Genomic DNA, 21,125 nt, shown 5'->3' with positions numbered 1-21,125 from the left:
GTATGCTTTCTGGAATCAAAACATTGCGCACTTTCAATCAGAGCGTGGGGGAGGCGCAGGCCTCGTGCATTACTAGGAAAACAGGCAACCATCGAGGTGGGGGCACCACACAGACACCACTCAACCCTCGCTACGAGCAAACAGCCGCGGCCCCCGCAGCCGGCGGGCGGTAGCGCTCACAGCGTTGCGCCGCCCCATTGGCCAGGAGACTTACTGTCGCCACACCAGCCGAGGGGCGGGGGCCGGCGTAGGGGAGGTGAGCTTGTAGGCGGGCACAGGCGCGTGGACACGCCCCTAGCGCCGCTGCAGTGACAGCGCGGATTCCTTCTGGTCTGAAGTTCAGTCTGGGTACCGGCTGTGGCATGCAACAGGCGCTGTCAGCGTGAGCGGCGCGCGGGCAGAACGCGTCTCGCGGCTGAAGTGCGGCGCGTGGAGAGACAGCCAGACTGGCCCAGCCGTGGGAGAGTAGAGTGACTCCTAGGAGTTCCGCAGCTCGCGGGCCGGGGGGTTGACTCAGCTGACTTTGACGGCTCGGCGTGTGGACGGAGCTTGAAGTCAACAGCGGCACAGAGTGATTTTTCGCTCGCGGAGTGGTGGTGTGGGGGGGAGTTGCGTCGGGCGCGAGTTACCGGTCTTCCTCCGGGAGAGAAGTACTACTGCATCCAGGAGCTCCTCTCAGTCAGCCATGGCTGAGGCCCCACAGGTGGTGGACATTGATCCCGACTTCGCACCGCTGTCCCGGCCGCGCTCGTGTACCTGGCCACTTCCCCGGCCGGAGGTGAGCGCCGCGGAGCAGCCCCCTGGCTCTTGCGCGGGCTCTCCTCAGGGTGCTCCGGGCGGACCTCCACCTCAGGCCTCTGACACCTACGAGGGATCTCCGGGGGACTTTAGCCGTGACTTCCTGGCCAATCTGAGCCTGCTGGAGGAAAGCGAGGCAGCGAGCGGCTGCTGCGGGGCGTGTGGTGGCTTCCCTTGCCCCGAGCCGGGCTGTCCGCACACGCCGCACCCTGCGCCCCCCCTGCAGCAGCAGGTGCCACCCCGCAAGAGCAGCTCCGCCCGCCGCAACGCTTGGGGCAACTTGTCCTATGCCGATCTCATCACCAAGGCCATCGAGAGCTCGGCCGAGAAGCGCCTCACCCTGTCGCAGATCTACGACTGGATGGTGAAGAGTGTGCCCTACTTCAAGGACAAGGGGGACAGCAACAGCTCCGCCGGCTGGAAGGTGAGGAGTATGGGGGAGTGACCCACAGCAAACGGACGCCCTGGTGGGAGATAACCTCTAGTACCATAACGCCACTAGGGATTACCAGCAGCACGGGTGTACCAGGGATGGAAGTAGTCAACCTCATGGGTGCGCGACTTAAGTAGGGGGTGTTGAGCAGTTCGGGGTGATCAGCAGCACGGGGGGAGGGGGCATCAAAGTGGAATAGTAAACAAAACGGCATTGTTAGTCTAGTGATAAAGAACACAACAGCTCAGTGTGGGTGCCTTGGTGCACTTTTACACATTGTTTGCATGACCAGCAGCATAGAGACAGGATGAGGGGGGAGTGAGCAATAATATTTCACTATGGTGGCTATAATCACAACGGATCCCATGTTGAGTAAACCACATAGTAACCATACGGGAAAGTAGAACAGTTACACACTAGGGTTGGGGCTTTCAACACAGTGATAAAGAGCAGAAATACTAGGGACCGTAACACGGAGTTGAGAGACTGTCTCCATTGTAACATGTAGGGAGGCCAACGGATTGGCAGACGTCATCATTGTGGCTGAACAGCACAGGGCTATCACGTGGAGTAACCACAGAGGGGCGCATTGGCTGGCCATTCACTATTTTAACACCAGTAGTAAGTGTTCATCTTAACCATATCGCTGTGGAGCTGCCTTACAATACAGTAGCAAGGTGTGGAGAACCAAACACAGTAGAACGCTTCGAGAAGTGACCAGCATTGTACCATGACATGACCAAAAGTGTAGGTGCCTGTTGGTAAGGGAGTGACATACAACACATGGTCACTGTAGCAAAGTGACCAAGGGCACAGTGATCTGGGCGGGAAAGAATAGCAACGCAGTACTACCAGATTGCCGTTACCAAGTGCACAGTAACAACTTTGAGGCATTGACTGATAGCACAATAGCGTTTTCTCCTTGAAAACAGTACATTGATATAGTACGTTCACAGCAGTTCTTGGGAAAGTCCACTATGCTGAAACTGAATGGAATAGCAGGGTGACTACTGGCACAGTCTGGTCACTAGCAGTACATGTGGATCATGGTAGTATGAACAAATAGCACATCTACCACCATAGAGGCTGGTATAAAACAGCACAGTAATTCCACGATAAGTGACTTAAATAGTAAAGCTGTAGGAGAGGTGACCAATAGCTCACATTAACAATAAAAGTAGCAACCTATAACACCGTAGCTCTGGATGGGTGACAAACAACACACGATCTTCTAAAGGGTAATGTCCAGCAGCATATTGAAAACATGGAAATGGCCATCGGCACAACATACCAGGGGTTTTAAATTACCGGCTTCATAACGCTAAAGGCCTGATGATGCCCATAATAGCTCTGACAGGATGACCAACTGCATGGTGGCATGTCGGTGCCTACCTTTTCGCAGTGACTCCTGGTGTTGAGAAACAAGACAGTAACACAGTGAAAGTGAACCAAAAGCAGCCATGAAGCCATGTTGGGTGGAACAGCAGCTGATAATTTATCCCCCACCATGGGATGGATTCCGAGATAGTAAGAAACAGTGTGGGGCAAGAGTGTCAAGACTCCCAGAGAAAGATCAAGCCTACACGACCATGAACATCAGACAGGCCGATACCACTGCTGAACTAAGAGGTCATGATGGCAGAGGCAGCAAATGCAAACCAGACTGTACGAGCCCTATGCTCGTTCTGTAGTGTCACGTCTTGACCTGCCCCCTACTTTCTCAGCAGGAAATAGGAGGCTATTGAGAGGTTTAGGGTTGGGTAAGTGGTCAACACTGTGACATCTTCAGAGGTCAAAAGGTGCATAATGTCATCTCCTCAAGGCAGGTTGGTAAATGAGTGCTATGCCCTCGACCAGTTCCGCCATGGAAGTGGCTAGGCATGATGGCAGAGCAGTGTCTTTGGGATGGATCCAAGTGATCAGGTAAATATTGTGGGCGAGCTGCACTAGGCTCTAGCCGAATATCTGGCTCCCGCCCAGCCCTGTCCCGTTGCTCAGTTTTGAGCTAAAGGAGAGCTCATCCGGCATCCAGACATGACACATATTCCTCTCAAATGCCCATTTTGACATACAAAAACTATAAAGTGACAGCTGACGACATACATTGCATACACGGGCAAAGCTAATAGGTCTGGCCTTTGCAAGCAGGTACAGTGGTTATTTTTTTTACATTTTATTTATTGCAAGCCAATGCCATCTAATTGGGCACCACATGCACAGGCAAAATAAACAGCTGGTATTTAAAGTTAATATAAACAAAATAAAATACTTTCAGCCAGCTTCGTCACATAAGAGAAAGGAACTGTTTTTAGGCGAATTCAAATAATGTGCAGAGCCGTTGTGCAGTCAGTCAAACTGAGGGGAGCTAATGGGTAAAGTGGGCTAATGTAGGCAGTATGCTGTGGTGGGCGGGGGTCAAAAGGTAAACCTAAATTTAACACGCTAATAGACAAAGTCCACAGACCAAAGCACCTCTACTCATGTTTATTTTGCATTATTTTTTGGAAAAACAATAGTCTGGGGTGACAGCTAGCGCTTATTTCCAAGGCCACATGTGTGGAGTGTGTTTCTGCTCAAAGCCTTTTGGGCATTTAAACAAAGAACATGTTCATGTAAGTCTGCTGCTGAGCTTTGCACTTTTTGTTTCATTAAAGACCTGTAACCTGAGAGCCACCTTTGTGGGCCGAGACAAGTTTGTTTTGCTAATATGTGTAACTGCCTTCACTGATGTGTTGAGCCTCTGCTGAAATCATTCTCTTAATCTTGGAGACCGGAGATAATAAACACCAGCTAGAGTGTTTTAACCTATTGTAATTTATTTTTGTAGTTTTTTAAGGTAGACTCGTGTCAAATTCATTTAATCTGTGATAAGTGTATTTATTTAATTCAGTGTATTCATTTAGCTTCTCAAAAGATTACCGCAAGGTATTGCCTTTTTGTCTTAAACAGGCTAGATGAGATATCTGTAGTGGTTGAATTGCTTAATGTGTAACTAGGAAAACTTGGGTCAAATTCCATGTTCCCTTGTTGACCAGATTGTGTTTACTTAATTGCGTCTCATTTTCTGTGCTCGTCGCACGTGGGAGATTCTTCAAGTAATTCAGTTCAGCGTGTGTTATGTAAATAACTCGTAGGTATGACTTAATAGCCTCTAACGTTGCTCGATCTATGCTAGAATATTGGCCACATGTAGGTGGAGAATGACGGTTTACTTATAGAATCGTTGTTAGGGCTGGGAGGTTATCGCTCTGTGCGGTGATATAATCTAGCAACACATTGAAACTTTCAAATGTTCAATACATTTGTGTGACTTTTAGTCTTTTACTTATTTTTCAAGTACTTTTGTTGTGCGATTTGCATGCCAGTACTTTCGATGGCTCGGCTGGTGCTTTGGCTTCTAAGGCCAAGCAGCAGCCATATGGATACCGGGTCGGAACTGGCTCAGCTCTCCCTATTCACGGCTACCGTGCCCTCTTCTAATCGGGCGATCGCCACCACTTCCAAAACAGACGTCAGTGGGAGGCCCGAGTCTGAGGGAGGCAAGAGCCCTTCGCGAAGCCACCTCCCTGCGCTCCCGGGGCGAGGAATCCTACACAGAGGCAGAAGTGCGCCAGCGAAGCATTTGTTCAGTGTTGTTGTGCACGTAGCGTTTGGCACCAAATGCAGTTGTGTATCCCCTCCTTTCATGGGATACCGAATGCACAGCACAGGCTTCTCTCCATTTCCTTGTCTCTCCCCGGGCGCACTGAAGGTATCACTAGAGCTGCCCGTGTTGTTTATGTTTAGACCACCGCGTGGTTGGTTTTGTAAACACATCTTGTGATTTTTTTAAACTCCTACTAACTGTGGTGCTTTTAATAACCAAAGACGCCCACGTGTAGTCGTGGTGTTGCAGCAGCACATAGAGTTATGTGAACTGGAGCTGCTGACTCGAGTTCAGAACAGAGTCTCTTTACACTCGAATTTTAAATCACAGCCACGGGGAAACTCTCGGGCATCTTACTGGCAATGAGTCGGTGTGTGACGTCTAAAAAACAAGATATCTATTCACACACAGGGGTTTCTGTGGCGTCTTTAATTGGACTATAATGTCCTGCTGGAGTGTTTTTATTTCTTTTCTGCGCATTTAGTATTTCCCCGTTCGCCAGCATTTGGCACTTTTGAACCTTTTTTTTCCATCGTGTGTTTTCAAGTATTTCGCTAACGTCTAATCACCCCAAGCCGCTTGTCAAAGCGTAACAAACACCAAGCCAACTCGCAGAGCGGTTTTCACACCGGCCAAAATAGTTTCATAGTTACGTATATCTATCTGTGTTCCCGCTGCTTCCATCACTTGCTATGATCTAATCAGACTCGGTAAAAATTGTTCCTTTACAGCATCTAATCGTATTTCTGTCTATATTTCTTTCCATTTTTTAATCAGCCTAGTTCCTTTATCCACTGAACAGGTACCTGTGGATACTGATGCCCCAGTCTAATTGTACAGTATGAAAGACACTTCCTTTATTGCTATTATTGGCGTTATGACACCAGTTAAAACACTCCAATCTTTATTAGTGAAATGTATTTCAATTTTTATCTAGTGCATACATAATGTCTAGTGTTGTTTCTGCGCTTTACAGAGACTGAAATAATATTTGCGATTTTAGATTGACAGGGGTGCTCCCGATTTACCTTTACATTGATCATCACAGTTTGTATTTATATATTTGAGCGGAATATTGATACAGTATACGGTCAGAGTAACAGCGCATTGCAACAGTGCTGCATATTCTTGAGTAATGTAAACAATACAAATGTATATGGACAGAATAACTGGAAAAGGCGGTAACGTACAAGGAGAGGCAAGAGTAAGTGATGTCCAAAAGTAAATAAAGCATCTCTTTGTGGAAGAGATGCATTGTAGGTTTGTCTGTAGTAAGTAGTAGGATAGCAAGACCCGGTCCCCAGATTTCAGGGGGGCTTGTGAGATTGTGAGCATTCTTTCAATATGTTAGTCTGTTTCTGAATGGTATATTAGCTGCATTTTAATGTTGTGATACAGGGTCAAAGTGTGTCTGCAGGGGTGTAGAATTTCTATCCCGACGCCCAGGACATATTGTTTGGGGTCACGCGTTCATGTTTTCTTTGTCAGATGGACAAGTAGGCCCAACCCCCACAGCACAAGCCCTTTTTCTGTCTGTTTACAGTATGGATCTATGAAAGGAGTTTCTGCCAATAAAGCACGATTTTTATTTGTATGAATACATGATTCAAACTTGTGTAATATATATGATTCACCAAAGCAAAGCATTTAGTATTACAGCCAGCACTGACAGGAAATGCACTGAGCTGTGAGTTTAGCTTGCAGTGTGCTGACACCGGTTCCAGTACAAAAACGTGTACAGATGTTTACAAAATGTAACACTTTGAGACTACTTATAATGCTCTCTGATTCCACGCAGAAGCCTGGAAACAAGATTGTTAATTTGTTTGCCTTCAGTGTCTCCACAGTGATGCATGACAGCTCACACATTTAAGGAATGTTTGGGTTTCGGGGCACATTTTAGCTAATTGGTCTTGTAAGCCGATAATATTGATATAATATCATTTTTCCATTTAATTTGTATTTCTTATCATTTGCTCCAAACGTATTTATGTAGATAGACGCCTGTCGCCCTAAATAAATTTGTATAACTTCTCATTAAATTCAAAACGTACAATAAACGTGTTTTGAGAGAAATTATTTGCAACACAGTTTTTCACTTGAAGTAATCAATATCCGCTTTTCAGCCTTTAACATTCCATATTCATTGTGAGGTCGGCAATTACCCAGGAAGCACAAACTTGATCTGGTGGTTCATTCGTGCATTAATTACACCTGCTGTAGAAACATCCCTCACCAAGCTTATTCCAGCTCAACTTGAAATGGTGCAAAGTTATCTTGTTTGTGATACATCTACATATACTGCTGCTTCGCCTAAAGGAATAACAAACCCTTTGGCATTACAAGCACTTAAGGTTTAAATGCTTCCTCCACAAGTAATGTAATATATGATTTTGAAAGTAATTGAAGAGTGTGAGTTGGGACTAATGGACGAGAAGATTGGTCATGGCCAGGTGGCACCTCTGGGTTAAATCATGAATTGATTCAGTGTATGCTGCAACAGTAAACTGATATTCTTGTCCTTTTTGAACAGGACGCTAATAGAAACGGACTTTGCCATGAGAAGTTTGCACTTTAAGCGGTGGAGAATGCTTGTATGCTAGAGGCGTTCTTCACGCTAGAGACACGGGTACCTTCTAACCAAGCAACCACATAATGTATTATGACCTTTAATGCACCATCATGGGCTACTTGACCATGTTCTGCATACAAGAGAGACGTGGAAGATGAGCTGTGTGAAAGGCCCACCATGCTGAGCAAGAAGGGAGGCAGAGAAGGGGCTACTTAAGCCTTGGACTGCCTCTGTAAGTGATAACTGCTGAATTGGTGAAGTTCTCTCACATGATATGCTTTAAGTATATAAACAATCACTGAACCATAGGCATGTTCTAAATCAAAAGGAACATATATGTTTTCCACTTTCTTTGAAAAGAAAAATGCTCTTCTGATTGATAGAAAAGAAGGGGTAGTCAGATAAAGTGGATGTTGCTTTATTGGTGAATTATCATCAGCCTCCCAATCTGTTTTGATCAGAGACCAGAAAGACAGTGACAGATCATAAGGTGCACTAAGTTAGATAGTGAAGACAAATATTAATAGGAAAGCGGTACCATTCCACAAAATGCATGCTAATCCATACATAGATATCCATGCAAGACTAGAAAAGGCAGATACTGCAAGAGACACTGGAAGGCAGATTGACCTCCAGTTCAGCCAGCTATTGCTCTTTTCGGCAAGGTACTTTTCTTTTGTCAATTCTTTTTTAAGTGAACTCTTCCCCCCCCAGAGGGCAAACTCTCAAACTGAAATGCACAACTAATTGTAATACTATACCTTGAGGAATCTCCAGGCTTATAGCTACAGGGGCAAAATATATGTTAACTATTAACAGCCAAGAGGAAATTACCAACCCGTATGCTATGAAAATTGTTAAAAATGCCCGTGTAAAATATATTTCCTGCCCCTATTGAACTGTCTTTTGAAATTTGTTTCTAAAACATAGTTTTGAGAATTTATCAAAAATGATGTTGATGTGAATATGTACACCGCTAATTCACCACCTGTTTTCTATGCAAGCTCTATTGTTGTTTCTCTGAACTCTGTCATACTGAACAATATATAACATCTTAAAATAGTTCTCTTAGACATTGCAGGTCAAGAAAGTGAGAATAGGCCTACGAAAACACGGTCTCAACTTTCTAGGTACAAAACTAAGTGTGAATGTCTGCAATTTATCTGTGCTGGAGCTCTTGGGTAACTCGTTATAATCGAAAGTGCCAATAGTACCTGGATTTTCTTCTGAAAGTTCATGACCAAAAGAAACATCTGTCCTAATGTAGGAGGTTGAAGAAACCGTCTTATCCAGGCAGATACTTGAGGATCCATTTCAAGGTGTCATTTGAGTACCCCTAGGCTTTTCCTTCAAGGGGCTGTGCAGGGGCATGAAACTCCTACTATCACAATTTCACTATATGCACATTCATTTTCCTTCTTTTTAAAAATTTTGTATAGTTGGTACCAGAAATAGGAAAAGTTCAGACTAGAATTCCCATTATCAGAGTTTTACTCACTATTGTGTCTTCTCATTAAAATTATGAAATGTAACTGGAAACAAGTTAATGAGTTTGTTCAGTCGAAGAAAGCACATGTTGAAGAAAACTGTGTAGGCGCATAACAATTTAAGACCTCACCATCTATTGTCTTACAGGAGTGGAAAAGGGACGTTTAAACTACATGCTGTCTTTCCGACAGAAAAGACACAATCTTTTAGTTGCCCATTCCATGGATTCCTTATTTTATGGAGGATAACCAGGAGGATGTTGTAATCCAATTTGTGGATGTCTGACCACAGATTTGCTAAGTGCAATGACTGTAGCCATTCACCTTTTGCTTGAAATCAATCAGAAAAAAACCCACATAGTTTGTGCCTCTAAGTGGAGGAAAGCTCACTTGTGCTGATTTTAGAATTTGGATTAACCCAACAATTCTTCCTGTGGTTCAAGTGCAAATCTTTCCATGATCTTAGAGAGATAGGACATCTCTGGTTTGGCCAGCTCCTTTAAGGTGAGGTGGGTTAATACCGGAATTAAATGTGGAGTGACACCTTGTGGTGTTCCTGTTGTGGTGTACCCTGCAGAGCCATATAACTAGAGAGGAGCCCAATGATATGCTTTGAGAAATCTTTAACTAGAGATGGGAAAACAAATTCAGAAAGCTACTTGGAGTTGTTGCAGAGTACACATGTCTTCTGACCTTCTTTAGACTTTGAGTCACTCTGAAGTCAATGTCCTGATAGTTTTGCTGTATCTTGGAAGAAAATACACTTGTAGTGACGCACAGAATTTTTGAGAAGGTATAGTTTTAATTTTAAAAGTCAGTGGATTCGTTATCTGTCATTAGGGTGGAATAACGTTTTGAGGAGCGTTTTTCAGTCCTATTAGACTAAAATATTTCTGTTTTAATATTTTTCACCAGATGGCAATAGCCTATTAAGTGTTTGATGCAATGTAGCTTGTGGATAGTCTCTTAATTTTAGTACCATTGTCCTTCTTATTTCCTTTTTTGGGCATTAAGGTGCTTTACGTTTAGACTTAACCCCATTGAGTTATCACTTTTTTGGGTTAGCTTACATTTATTCAGAGAGTTATGCACATCAAGGCCCTTATTAATCCAGTTGGTGATGTTTTCTTAGTGACTGATAAAGTAGCCTGCTTACATAGTATTTCCTCTAGATGAGAATGAAGCAATGAGTGTCTCAGTTAACAGTAGTAAATCAAGAGAATTCCAAAATATCTTCCACCAATTTTGTAAGTTGGTGTGGAGAATTTAGGTAAAATGTAGTTTGTAGGCAAAGAAAGATTACAAAGTGATCTAACTGGACATCTAGTCATTTTGTTCAGGAAGTCTCACCACTATGGTTCTCCTTTCAGCCCAATGTAAGGCATCACGTTTTTTCATCAATATATGCAGAAATGGCTTATTGTCATTCAGTCCTTCTGGATTATCGAAGAGTTCCTTATTGGATGGTCTTTTTGACACTTTACTCCTGTTTATACCCCTTCACTCCATTGTATTATAATGTATGCCACAGTACCCCACTCAACGATACTCTAGTCCACTTTACAACACTGTATGCAAATCTCTAAGTATGCCACTGCACCCCAAATCAACTAGACTGTATGCCACTCTACACTGCTGTAGTCTACATCACTTTCTAATACTCTGCGACAGCCCTCTACACTCTACTGTGTAACACGGTATTCCAATTTATGACACTTTCTTTGACTGTATGCTACGCCTCTCCACTTCACTCTGACACTTTACTCCACTCTACACTACCCCACTTCAGTGGACTCCAGTCCACTATACTCCACTCTATACACTTTATCCCACTCTACTCCAACGTACTATACTCCACGCTAAGCCGCTCTACTGGTTAGCGAGCTGAAGAGTGTGTAATGAGGTCCACTAATAATTTGAAGGTGATAGATAAATTGAAAATAAAAAAGTTATAACTATACCTTTAGAATTTTTTAGTTTGAGTAGTTTTAACTTGGTATGTATAGGGGAAAACAGATTTTCTAACTATAACTAGGCTTATATACCCAGTGGCGGTCGCTACTGGGTAGTTATAGTTACAATTCTGTTTCCATAAGAAATGCTTTTTTTGTGTTGCTAATAACTTTGGCGCTGTTGAACGAATCGTCCCAAAACTTTAAAAAAAAGGGCTATTTTTTGCGTAGTTTGCACATGGAAAGTTTTGGGGTGATCCGTCAATGCAGGGGCTGAGAAAAAAGGAGAGCTACCAAAATGCATTTTCCTTACTCATTTTCCCATCAGAACTTTAGACACAACTGCAGCCTAAACCGCTGAACGGATTTGCGCCAAATGGGGTAGAAAGTTAGATCTAGGCCCTGAAATCCGTTCAGTAGTTTTTGAGCAATTAATGCTAAAAACCGATGTATATCTAGGGATGCGGAGGCTCTGTGGATCCCAACATCTCAAACTGATATCTGATTAGCTGCCATCACCTCAACCAGGAAGTGGTGGCAGCCATCTTAGGACTCAGGAATCGGTGCAAAGTTCTAGGAAAAAAAACAAAAAGACAATGGGTGGGTAGGAATACTCTAATCCCCTAGGCTTGGTGGTGGGGTCCCACAGGGGGCCAAACCTTTTCCGTTTTAAGTTTTGTTGGAAATTTGCAGACAAACTGTGAATCTGCAGCAAAACAAAAAAAGCATGGTCTCCAGTCTCACCTGACAAAAAACTGTGCACGGCTGGGGTTGGCAGCATGCAGAGGGTTAAGTGCCTGGCTTTGCCAATCCCCATTGCAACGTCTGCCTGCGCTGTTGACATTTGGAAGGGGTACTTTATAAATAAAAAAAAAACAAAGAAGTTCACAGAGAACTTGCAGTATGTTGATGACAACCTCGTTTATAGAAGCACAGTTAAAATACAGTTATGGTTACTCATTTCAACAGAAAATCTACTGATATTGGCAAGTTACGGCCAGCTGATCCATAGCTCACAGAACAACCTTGTAAGCCTTAACTCACACACTAAATGTCCATGGCCTCACTCTTTATGTAACTGATGCAGTTGCAAATTTCATAAATTGTCTTTGAGTTCTGGCTACATATCACGTCACCATTAACACTGTGGTTGGCTCAGTGGTTCATAACTTGCACAACAGCTATGCAAGCGTAACTCTAACACGAAATGCAATGCTTATGGCCTCACAATATTTACAGCAATGAACACCTAAAAGCACAATGTCGTTAAATAACAGTACATGCTCAAACCGATGGATATAATTATAGTCGGGTAGCCATCAATTATGAGGAACTTTGTGTCACAACGTTTTGTTTCCTTCTTTAATTTGGTGCTCAAGTTGACTGTGCCTGCTTTGTCAGTGGTATTACCGCAGTGCACAATGTCATACAGTCTGCTTTACAAGGATACACAAACACATTTACTTGTCTGATTGCCATTGCACAGCTACCTGAAGTGGATGACAGAAAAGACTGAGGTTGTAGTACATCACAGTGGTGATTAATGAGTATGCCGTTTGGTGTACTTTGCCTTTGCTTTACATACTGTCAAGTGTATATAGCAAAATAACAAGTCCGATCCAGTGTGAAGATTGAAAAGTTCCCCTTGTTCAGTGGATGTTGTGTCCTCCAGATTTCAGCAAGGTTCAGGTATGAAACCAACTATGTAATTTGTTCGATTGTAACTTACAGTAGTGTTCAGTGGTGGTGGAAATGATTGCTTTGCATAGTGTACAGGGTGCAGTTAAAGTCTCCACTCCAGATCATTGGGAGTGAGTAGAAAGCACCTGCGTTGGTCACTAAATTATTCAAGGAACTTGGCCTGTAAATTATTAGGGGCATAGACATGTATCATTGCTCTCTAATCCTCATATGGATGTCCCTCGATCAACAAATGCCTGACCTTGGTCAATATGTTTCTGGATCAACCATTGAACCTTGATATGATCCATATCAGAGCTCTTCTTTTATAAGACGAGTACATAGGTGCACAGTTTAACTTCTCCAGTGTTTGAGCCATAGTTATGAGTGTCTCCTGTATGAAGGCCGTATCTATTTAGCAGCAGCATAAGTAAGTAGAGCTATATCTTACAACGTTTGGAAGGGGTACCCGTTCCTTGAATGCTGAAAGTGTGTAACGTGTTGAAAAAGTAATGGTTGATAAAACTTGTTCACTCATTGTTTTACTGTGTGAGGAGTAGTTAATCAATTCATGTGAAGGGTATACTTGCACTAGTCCTGTCCAAACATAACCAACATACACAAGAATAGAATTATAATGGATACCAAATCCAACCATTGCCTCCGGTGTTGGGTATGGTTTTTATCCCATTCCCTTTATGATGTTATGTCACCAATTAAGAGTCTCTGTCCTCTATGCTTGAGGCAGATTACGGATGTGGCAAAGACCCCCCCCCACACCCCTCCATCACTAGTATCCACCTGTTATTATTTATATGTCCAACACTTTCTCATTAGAACGGCGCAGGCAACAGCTTCACCTTCTGAATGGCCCACTGTATTTGACACCCTAGATCACCAATTCATAGGACAGTGTTTGCTATCATTGGTGTGAGTGTTGTCAGAATTTCTACTACCTGAGCCGCTCAGGTGTCATGGCTTACTTTCAGCGTTAGTTTGTGTGGGCCATCGTGTGGCGACTTCAGACGATTCTACAGCGGTTTACTCAGCTTGTTTCTGCACATATATTGTTTCCATCACTTTCCCGTAACATCTCTTGTGTTGTTTGCCATGGTGGGTCTTGTTCTTTAATGTCATTCGTGATGTTTCTTGGGGCTTTTACCAATTGAAACACATTGACCTATACAGTCCTGGAGGAATAACACTCCTGTGCATCCCAACTCTTTTTAATCCTCTCCATGACATTTCAGTAATAAAGTACTATTTGGAAGAAGCACAGGAAGTTTAGTCTACAGTTCTGGAACCCGCACTATCATCACAGAAAGTACTCCCTAAAAACAGGGAGCCTATTCATCACCATCATTAGTTCTGACAAATGAGGCAGCCCTATGTTGAAGCATGACTCCTAGGTTGGTGTGTGAGGCCTTGCCTTACAATGTTTAAGATTTCTGGATCCCTTCTGGACAAATATACACAGCCTTTTATGTTCCCATGCTATTGAACAATTTGCACCTACAACTATGTCATGAATACTTTTTTTGCTGGGTTGACTGTGGTTGGGAAAGTGTATTTTGTGACAGCCCACTTCACTATTGTTCCCTCTTCGTTTCCCACAGGAGGATTAGTACATGGTTTTGTAGGATGACAAGTGATCCGAAAGACATTGTAAACATTAGAGTGTGAGATTTCAATCTCGTAAGATGGTGGTCGGAAGGATAAATGATCACTATCCAGACCTAAAAGGTAGTGAGTGCTGTGGTGGGCCTGTAGCCTTCTTTCAGTGGATACGTTTTACAATCATCACTTTAGCTGAGTAAACAAATTACAAAAGTAAATAGTTAAAAATAGGCTTAATTGCCAAATTTTCAGTTTTACAAGTGATATAACATTAAAAATATAGCCTTGTCTTACAGCGTACTTAGCAATATTAAAACACAATAAAGTTAAGGCTATGACTCTTAAACCCATCTGAAGTCCATGAGGTAAAGCACACATCCATCCTCTTTCCTCTTAACACTGTGGGCATTGCATGCTAACAACAACCCTTCTTCCTGTTATGCGTGCTGTAAACTAAATCCCAGTTAGACCTCAGGATTCCTCGTATGTGCTATGCAGAACGGAAAACTCCTCCTCTTCCTCCTTAAACGTTTCCACAGCGTTTGGTACTTTGAGCATCCCCACTTAACGAAGATGATGCAGGACCCTATCAAGATTTGTGGAGAGCTCCTTGTCTTCATCTGCTTTTTTTACTCCGACTATAAGCATTATACTTACCCATATCCACCATGACTGCCATGTTTACTTCTTTCACCGCATCTATCAATCAAGTTTATTAGTAAAGATGTTGTATCGTATACTGTGATGGACTCTACATAATCGTCAGTTTCATGCTTGACACTGGGGCCAGCATGATTTTACTTACCTCAGTAATTGCTGTGAAACTTTGAACAAAGGTCAATTTTCAGTTTTTCATTTCGTGAAGCTCTCAACACATAACTATTCTCATCTTCCTTTTAGCCACTTTTTCGAGGATTCATTTGAATGCAAGTGCAGTACACCCTTTGGAGTTACAGCTCACTCTACCTGTGCCAATCAATAATAACAATATATACCTTTAAGACTGAATCCTTGTTTGCATTTCATATGGCAGTTTAGAAGAAACAGATTAATTTAAAGTAGTATTTTAGAATAAAAAATATATACCCAAGCAGAAGATTTGACCTTCTTAAATCTCCTGATAATGGCAAACAATTAAACAGTCCTCTCTCTAAAGAGAATATAACTTACCATCTATTTGTTAAACTTTTGCAGTTTTATATCACAAATATGGCCTGAGAGTGTTGAAGCACTTTACGTAGTTTGAAAAACATAGTTACGGAGTACAGTTTCTAATAGTACATAATATCAATGACAGATAAAAAAAAAACCTTGCACTTACAAAAATTCAAGCTACCAATCCATGGGAAAAAATACAAGTGTGAAAATCCAGAGCGTAAAACTCTACAGTAAAGGATGATAAATAATCAATGTGTTAAGCAACAATATGCTGGTCTGTTACTAACAAAATGGAGACATAAGAGTCTTGAGCTCAGTTTCAGTTTCAAATCTTTATTCTGTAGGTGTAAAAAAAAATGATAAACATTTACATGTGCATTAACAAATAGGTATTAAAAACCAGCTCAACAAAATAGGCTAGTACATAGGAACAATTAACAAGAACATGTGAATAAGAACAAAATGGGCGTGAATGAGGTACCTAGTGAGAAACAGCAAGGTTGAAGTAAATAACAGAAGGGAAAGTAACAATAATGGTGAACTCAAGGAACAAGGCAGAGTTCATTTGGTGAAGTTGGCAAGTGTCTTCTTAAAATAATTAATTTAAGATCCGTTCTGAATGTCGCAAGTGGTCTGTAGCACAGAAGAGAGTGAGTTAAAAATTCTGGACACACCACCTGAAATTACTGATCCTAAATATGATCTCTTTTGAACACTTGCAGGTTGTTTTTATTTATTTGCCTGCTAAAGCTAAGAGGCTGTGTGTATGACTTTGAATGATGCGTACTGTCGTGTAGAGTGATCTAACTTCATTGGAACCCATTCAAGTGTTTGTAGGATGAGGATTACAAGGCCCAATATTATACTTCCAGTGACAAAGCAAGAGGTGGAACTGTTGGACATCTGTGCACTTTCGGGAAGTACACTTTTCTTAGGCTTCTTTTAAAGAAGTTTCAATTATCAAGTCTCAAGAGAACAACAAATCTAATTATGGTTTTGAGGTTTAGTTCAAGAATTAACTGTCTGAGTCCCCGCAGTTGTGAGACTTGGAAACAAGAATGCTTAGCCAACCCATTAATGGTCAATTAGAGATTTGTTCTTTTATCAAGAATAAGGTCGAAGGATTAGGACCCGTCATTAATCACTGAGTGACGATCAAGGAAGTTCTAGGAGTTGATCCAGGTATGCATAGGTATGTTGGAATCCGAAGGGGCGATTAGGAAATACTATTGTATCAGTGGCATACGTTCCCTGCATTCTTGAGAATGTCTAGAGATGAAGCTAAAGCGAGTTGGAGCAAGAAGGGAACCATGTGATCTTATTTGTAGCAAGGTAAAAGGACTGGAAAAGGAGGTGATGATTTTTGGATTGCTTAGATATGTAGGTATGATATGGACCAGTCAATAACAAATCAATCACTGCCCATACCCTCCTTTGAGGATATTGTTAAGGGTGGAGAAGTTAACTCTGTCAAAGGCAGCAAACAGCTGAAGTATGGCAAGTAGACAAGAATTACCATGTTGGAAATATGAAGTGCACCCTCCACAGCTTGTGGTGACCATGTCTGAATCCCAGTTGAAATTAATCTAAAAGTTCATTGTTCTACATATGTTTAATTTGTGAAGTAACACAGTTTTCAGAGCCCTTTTTGAGGAAAGGAACATCTGAACCAGCCTGGAAGTAGTTAAGATCTCTAGCATCAGCGCAGGGTTTCTTCAGCTGGGACGAGACTTGAGAAAACATCTTGCACCAGAGATAAACTGACCAGATTTGCAGATGAGGTTAGTGGAGACAAGCTAGACATCAGCTCGAGGTTTCTTCAACTGGGATGAGAGGATCTGGGAAAACTTCTTGCACCAGAGATAAACTGACGACCAGATTTGCAGATGCAAATAGAGGAGACAAGGTAGATATTGACTCCAATTAGATCTATGAAGAGGTTCATGGGGTTTACATTAGCAATTGCTTTCAGCAGTTTTCTAGTTTATAATTCTTTAAAATGTCGCCATAGTCACCTTGGATTTATTGTAGACATTGACAGCTGAGCAGATTCTTCAGGTTTGGCATTCGATCTTCAAAATTTAAGAGGTTTTAAAATATTGTAACTAAGGTTTTGATTTCACCTCCAAATATTGCACCCACAAGATGAACCAATCCTGTTAAGACCAGTTGCTAAAGAAAGTTAACATATTGCATCTAAAGTAAGCTGTGGAATCCATTGCCAGGTCTCAAAGGGGAAAGGGGAGTCTAGTCCTGCTACACTCACATTTTATTTTTTAAAAAAAGGGTGCCAGCATGTAATTTACATAAAAATAGGTAACTAAAAATATACTCGAAATGCTACTCATATTATGTCTAACACTGCAGGTTTCTCGTGGCGACCTGTTGTCACAAGATCCATATTTCCAGATGCCAATACTAGAAATAAATCAGTAAATTATTGAGGTTTATATTTAACAATATGGTCAGCCCGAAGTGAGAGCCATGCTATTCCTCCACCTGCATACCATTCTTGCCTATTACTGGATACTGACGTCTCAGCCACCCTGAGAAAGAAACTCACATTTGTAGTGAAAGTGAAATCCGCAGGATTCATACTTTCTGACTAACTCTCACTATAAAGCAGGTAAACTACATAGCAAAAAATGCTCAAATGCAACTACGTATCATTCACACTCTGAAATACTTGGTTTCTGAACACAACCTCTTAACACTAGTGCAAGCCTTGATTATTTCCTTCCTGGGCGGTGCAACTGCCTAACAATCCTCACTGATTAAAATCTCGCTCTGCCACAAGAAGTTCTAAACTCACTTCCATTGAACAGCTGATGCACTCTTAAGATCTGCATGCATAACATGTAAGGTCTTTCTCCATATCATACCAGCATGAAGGAAACTAAATGTAGTAGGGGGATGATAAAAAAATCAATCACAAAAAGAAGCTTCCAAAATTCAACAAACAAAAACACTGTGCCAATTCTTCTCTGGCACAGCACCTGGAATATGTAACCACGTCCTTCCTTAACTCAGGACTGCTCGCTTATATCCATTACTCACTTATACCCCCAGAGGGATGAAAGCACGATAGCCAAGAATTACACTCCCTTCCAACTGCTGTAACCGAGTTCGGCATTCAAACTTGAACATCTTAAAATCAACTGTATTGATTTTGCCAGGACATCAGGTAAAGACCAAAACATTGAATGTTCATGAGGCCATAAAGCTAAAAGCTCTGAAGCTCAAGAGATAATTTCTTCCTCATGGATTACATCATATATTTCTGCATGCAATCTTATGCAAATAGATACCTACCGTAATATTAGTCATGCTTCTACCACAATTTGCTACCCTTCATCCCTTGCTGCAACGACGTAACCATTGACTACTTCAGCTTTGATTCGCATCCTGTTACCTACTCAAAGAGCACACACTTGGTTCCCAAGTGCCTGCCATGTACTCCTCATTCTGCACAGGCTTGCACTAAGTCCAGTCCTCTTTTTTTCTTTATAATTTTGCCTTTTGTGTGCCGCCTGTTAAACTTCTTGTTTTATTATAATACGCTGTTTATACTTTATCTTAATACATTGGCCTATTCCTTGTAATAACTAGCTATGGGTTTTTTAAACCCAGTGATTGCTGATATTGTTGCAGTATTTGGAATGTGAGTCAATGTATCACTGTTTCGCTTTGTAACATGTTAGCAATGTACAAATGTAATATTTTTTTTTTTAAAGGACTTATAAGTGGAAGCTCATCAAAGAACTATTTCTGTATATAGCGCACAGCAGAACAATGTGTCTCTAAGCAATGGATTTCACCTAGAAGAGGTAACAGAAATGGGTACCACAGGGCTGTTATGAATAATCCCACCCGTCTTTCAGCTTTTGCATACTAGATATGCCATTTAGTTGATTAAAAGGGTAAATAGTTGGAACACCAATGTGTTAAATGGCACCACCTCTCCATTAGGAAACCGTTGTATAAATAAGAATCATTGTGCAACGTATTTGGTATTGTGTTCCTTGCAGATGCATTCAAAGTACAACCCCACCCCCCGGACCGTTTCATAGACAATATAAGAATGTAGTGATCACCCTTTCATGATACAGTATTTATACCACAAAAATTACGGAATTATCACATTTTCCCTGTCTAGCCAAAATGGTAAAGAAATATTGAAAAACTAAGTCAATAGGAAGAAAACAATAGGTTGGACCCTATCATATGGGGCGCTCTCAAGTGTACAACTATGTATTTGGATATATTTGAAGCTGTGCTGAGGAAACCAAGGGCACCTTTTATTAATGGGTCAACATTGCTTTCCACACACTGTATCATTCTGAAGCAGATGAAATATGCAGTGTGGCTAAGGTGTACTAGACCAGTCGACCACGTTTCAGATCAATACACAGTGATTATGACCATCAGGAACTGTACAATATGTAAAATTGCAAATTCTCACTTTTCTTTGGGCAATGGGCACCGAGATGAATGTGAATGCTGGTGTTGTACATGAGAGCGAAAACCTGTAAATTCACCTGGTGGAGTATAAAGTAAACCTAAGGGCTGGATGGGTATTAGACCAGAAGAGAGAGAAAAGTTGTATATTGTTTGAGGTAATGATTCAGAAAAGGGCTAGTGGAGAAAGTAAAATTATCCAGAGCACTAGAGAAGCCTGTGAATCCAGGGTGACTAAACTAGGCAGACCTTTCAAAAATGCAAACCACTTCTATGCTGGTTCATTATTAACATTTGACTTTCTTCATATATCAAAACATAAAGTCCTCCCCTCTAATTGTCCAGGCAAAAGCTCCTAGACCTGACGGCATTCCCAGTGACCTATTTCTATATGATAAGGAGAATTGGTCGGCCTACATCACGATTGTTAAACGCCATCACAGCGGGAGCCCCAGTCCCTGAGTCATGGAAAGGAGCTGAGGTGATACCGATCTTCAAAAAACGCGATAGATCATCCCCCATCAGGTACAGACCGGTAAGCCTTATTGATTCCATCCAGAAAGTGGTTAGCCAAGCACTACTGAACAAGATTCAGACCCGTACTGAAGATAACAACATCCTTTCCCCATTTCAAAAGGGCTTTAGAGCCAAAACGGGAACAATTGATCAAGTCTTCCGCCTAACTTTACACTTGTGGGAGACTGTGGTAATTGGCTGGGGAAGCCTATAGGTTGCCATTATAGATCTAAAAACAGCATTTGACCATGTCACTAGACACAAACTGTGGCAGTGCCTGGCTGATATGGGGATGCAATCGGAGATCTTGTCTATGATAATTCACCTTCATGATGCAAACTACACGAAGATCCGCTTGGGTGACCAAGGGCAACTGACAAATATCATAGCCGTTAGCATGCGCGTCCGTCAAGGATGCGTGCTTGCCCCTACACTCTTCTCATTATACATGAACAGTGTCATTCAATTCTTGCGGCAGGACCCCTCGGATGCACCATTGCTGGGAGGAGAAGGAATCCTGACGCTATTGTTTGCAGATGACACCTTGTTGGTGTCCAAAACACCTGGGGCCCTTCAGAAACTACTCTTAAGTTTTAAGGATTTCTGTGACTTGAGCGGTCTTGAAATCAGTACTTCCAAAACTAAGTTTTTAATGATTAACCCCCACAAATCTTTTAAGGGCAGACTTTCCTTGTGCGGGACTTTGTTAGAGAGGGGAACAACCTTTGAGTACCTGGGAATTACTCTTTCTGACACCATGTCATGGAAGCCCGAAGTGGCTAAATCCATTCTGAAACTCCTACAAATA

At 42.0% G+C, this 21,125-nt stretch overlaps 1 protein-coding gene across 1 annotated transcript in view; it reads left to right on the top strand.

The window, feature by feature from the left end:
• The first annotated feature begins 323 nt into the window (after nt 1–323).
• FOXO1 (forkhead box O1) overlaps nt 324–21,125 on the top strand; it is an 86,970-nt gene continuing 66,168 nt past the window's right edge. The window contains exon 1 of the mRNA XM_085621769.1: nt 324–1,222. Coding sequence (XP_085477895.1) covers nt 686–1,222 — 537 coding nt within the window. The 5' untranslated portion in view covers nt 324–685. The remainder of the gene's footprint in view (nt 1,223–21,125) is intronic.

Source organism: Triturus cristatus, chromosome 8 (assembly GCF_964204655.1).
Source record: "Triturus cristatus chromosome 8, aTriCri1.1, whole genome shotgun sequence".
NCBI classification, from domain to species: domain Eukaryota; kingdom Metazoa; phylum Chordata; class Amphibia; order Caudata; family Salamandridae; genus Triturus; species Triturus cristatus.
This window is presented reverse-complemented; position numbering and strand designations above follow the sequence as displayed.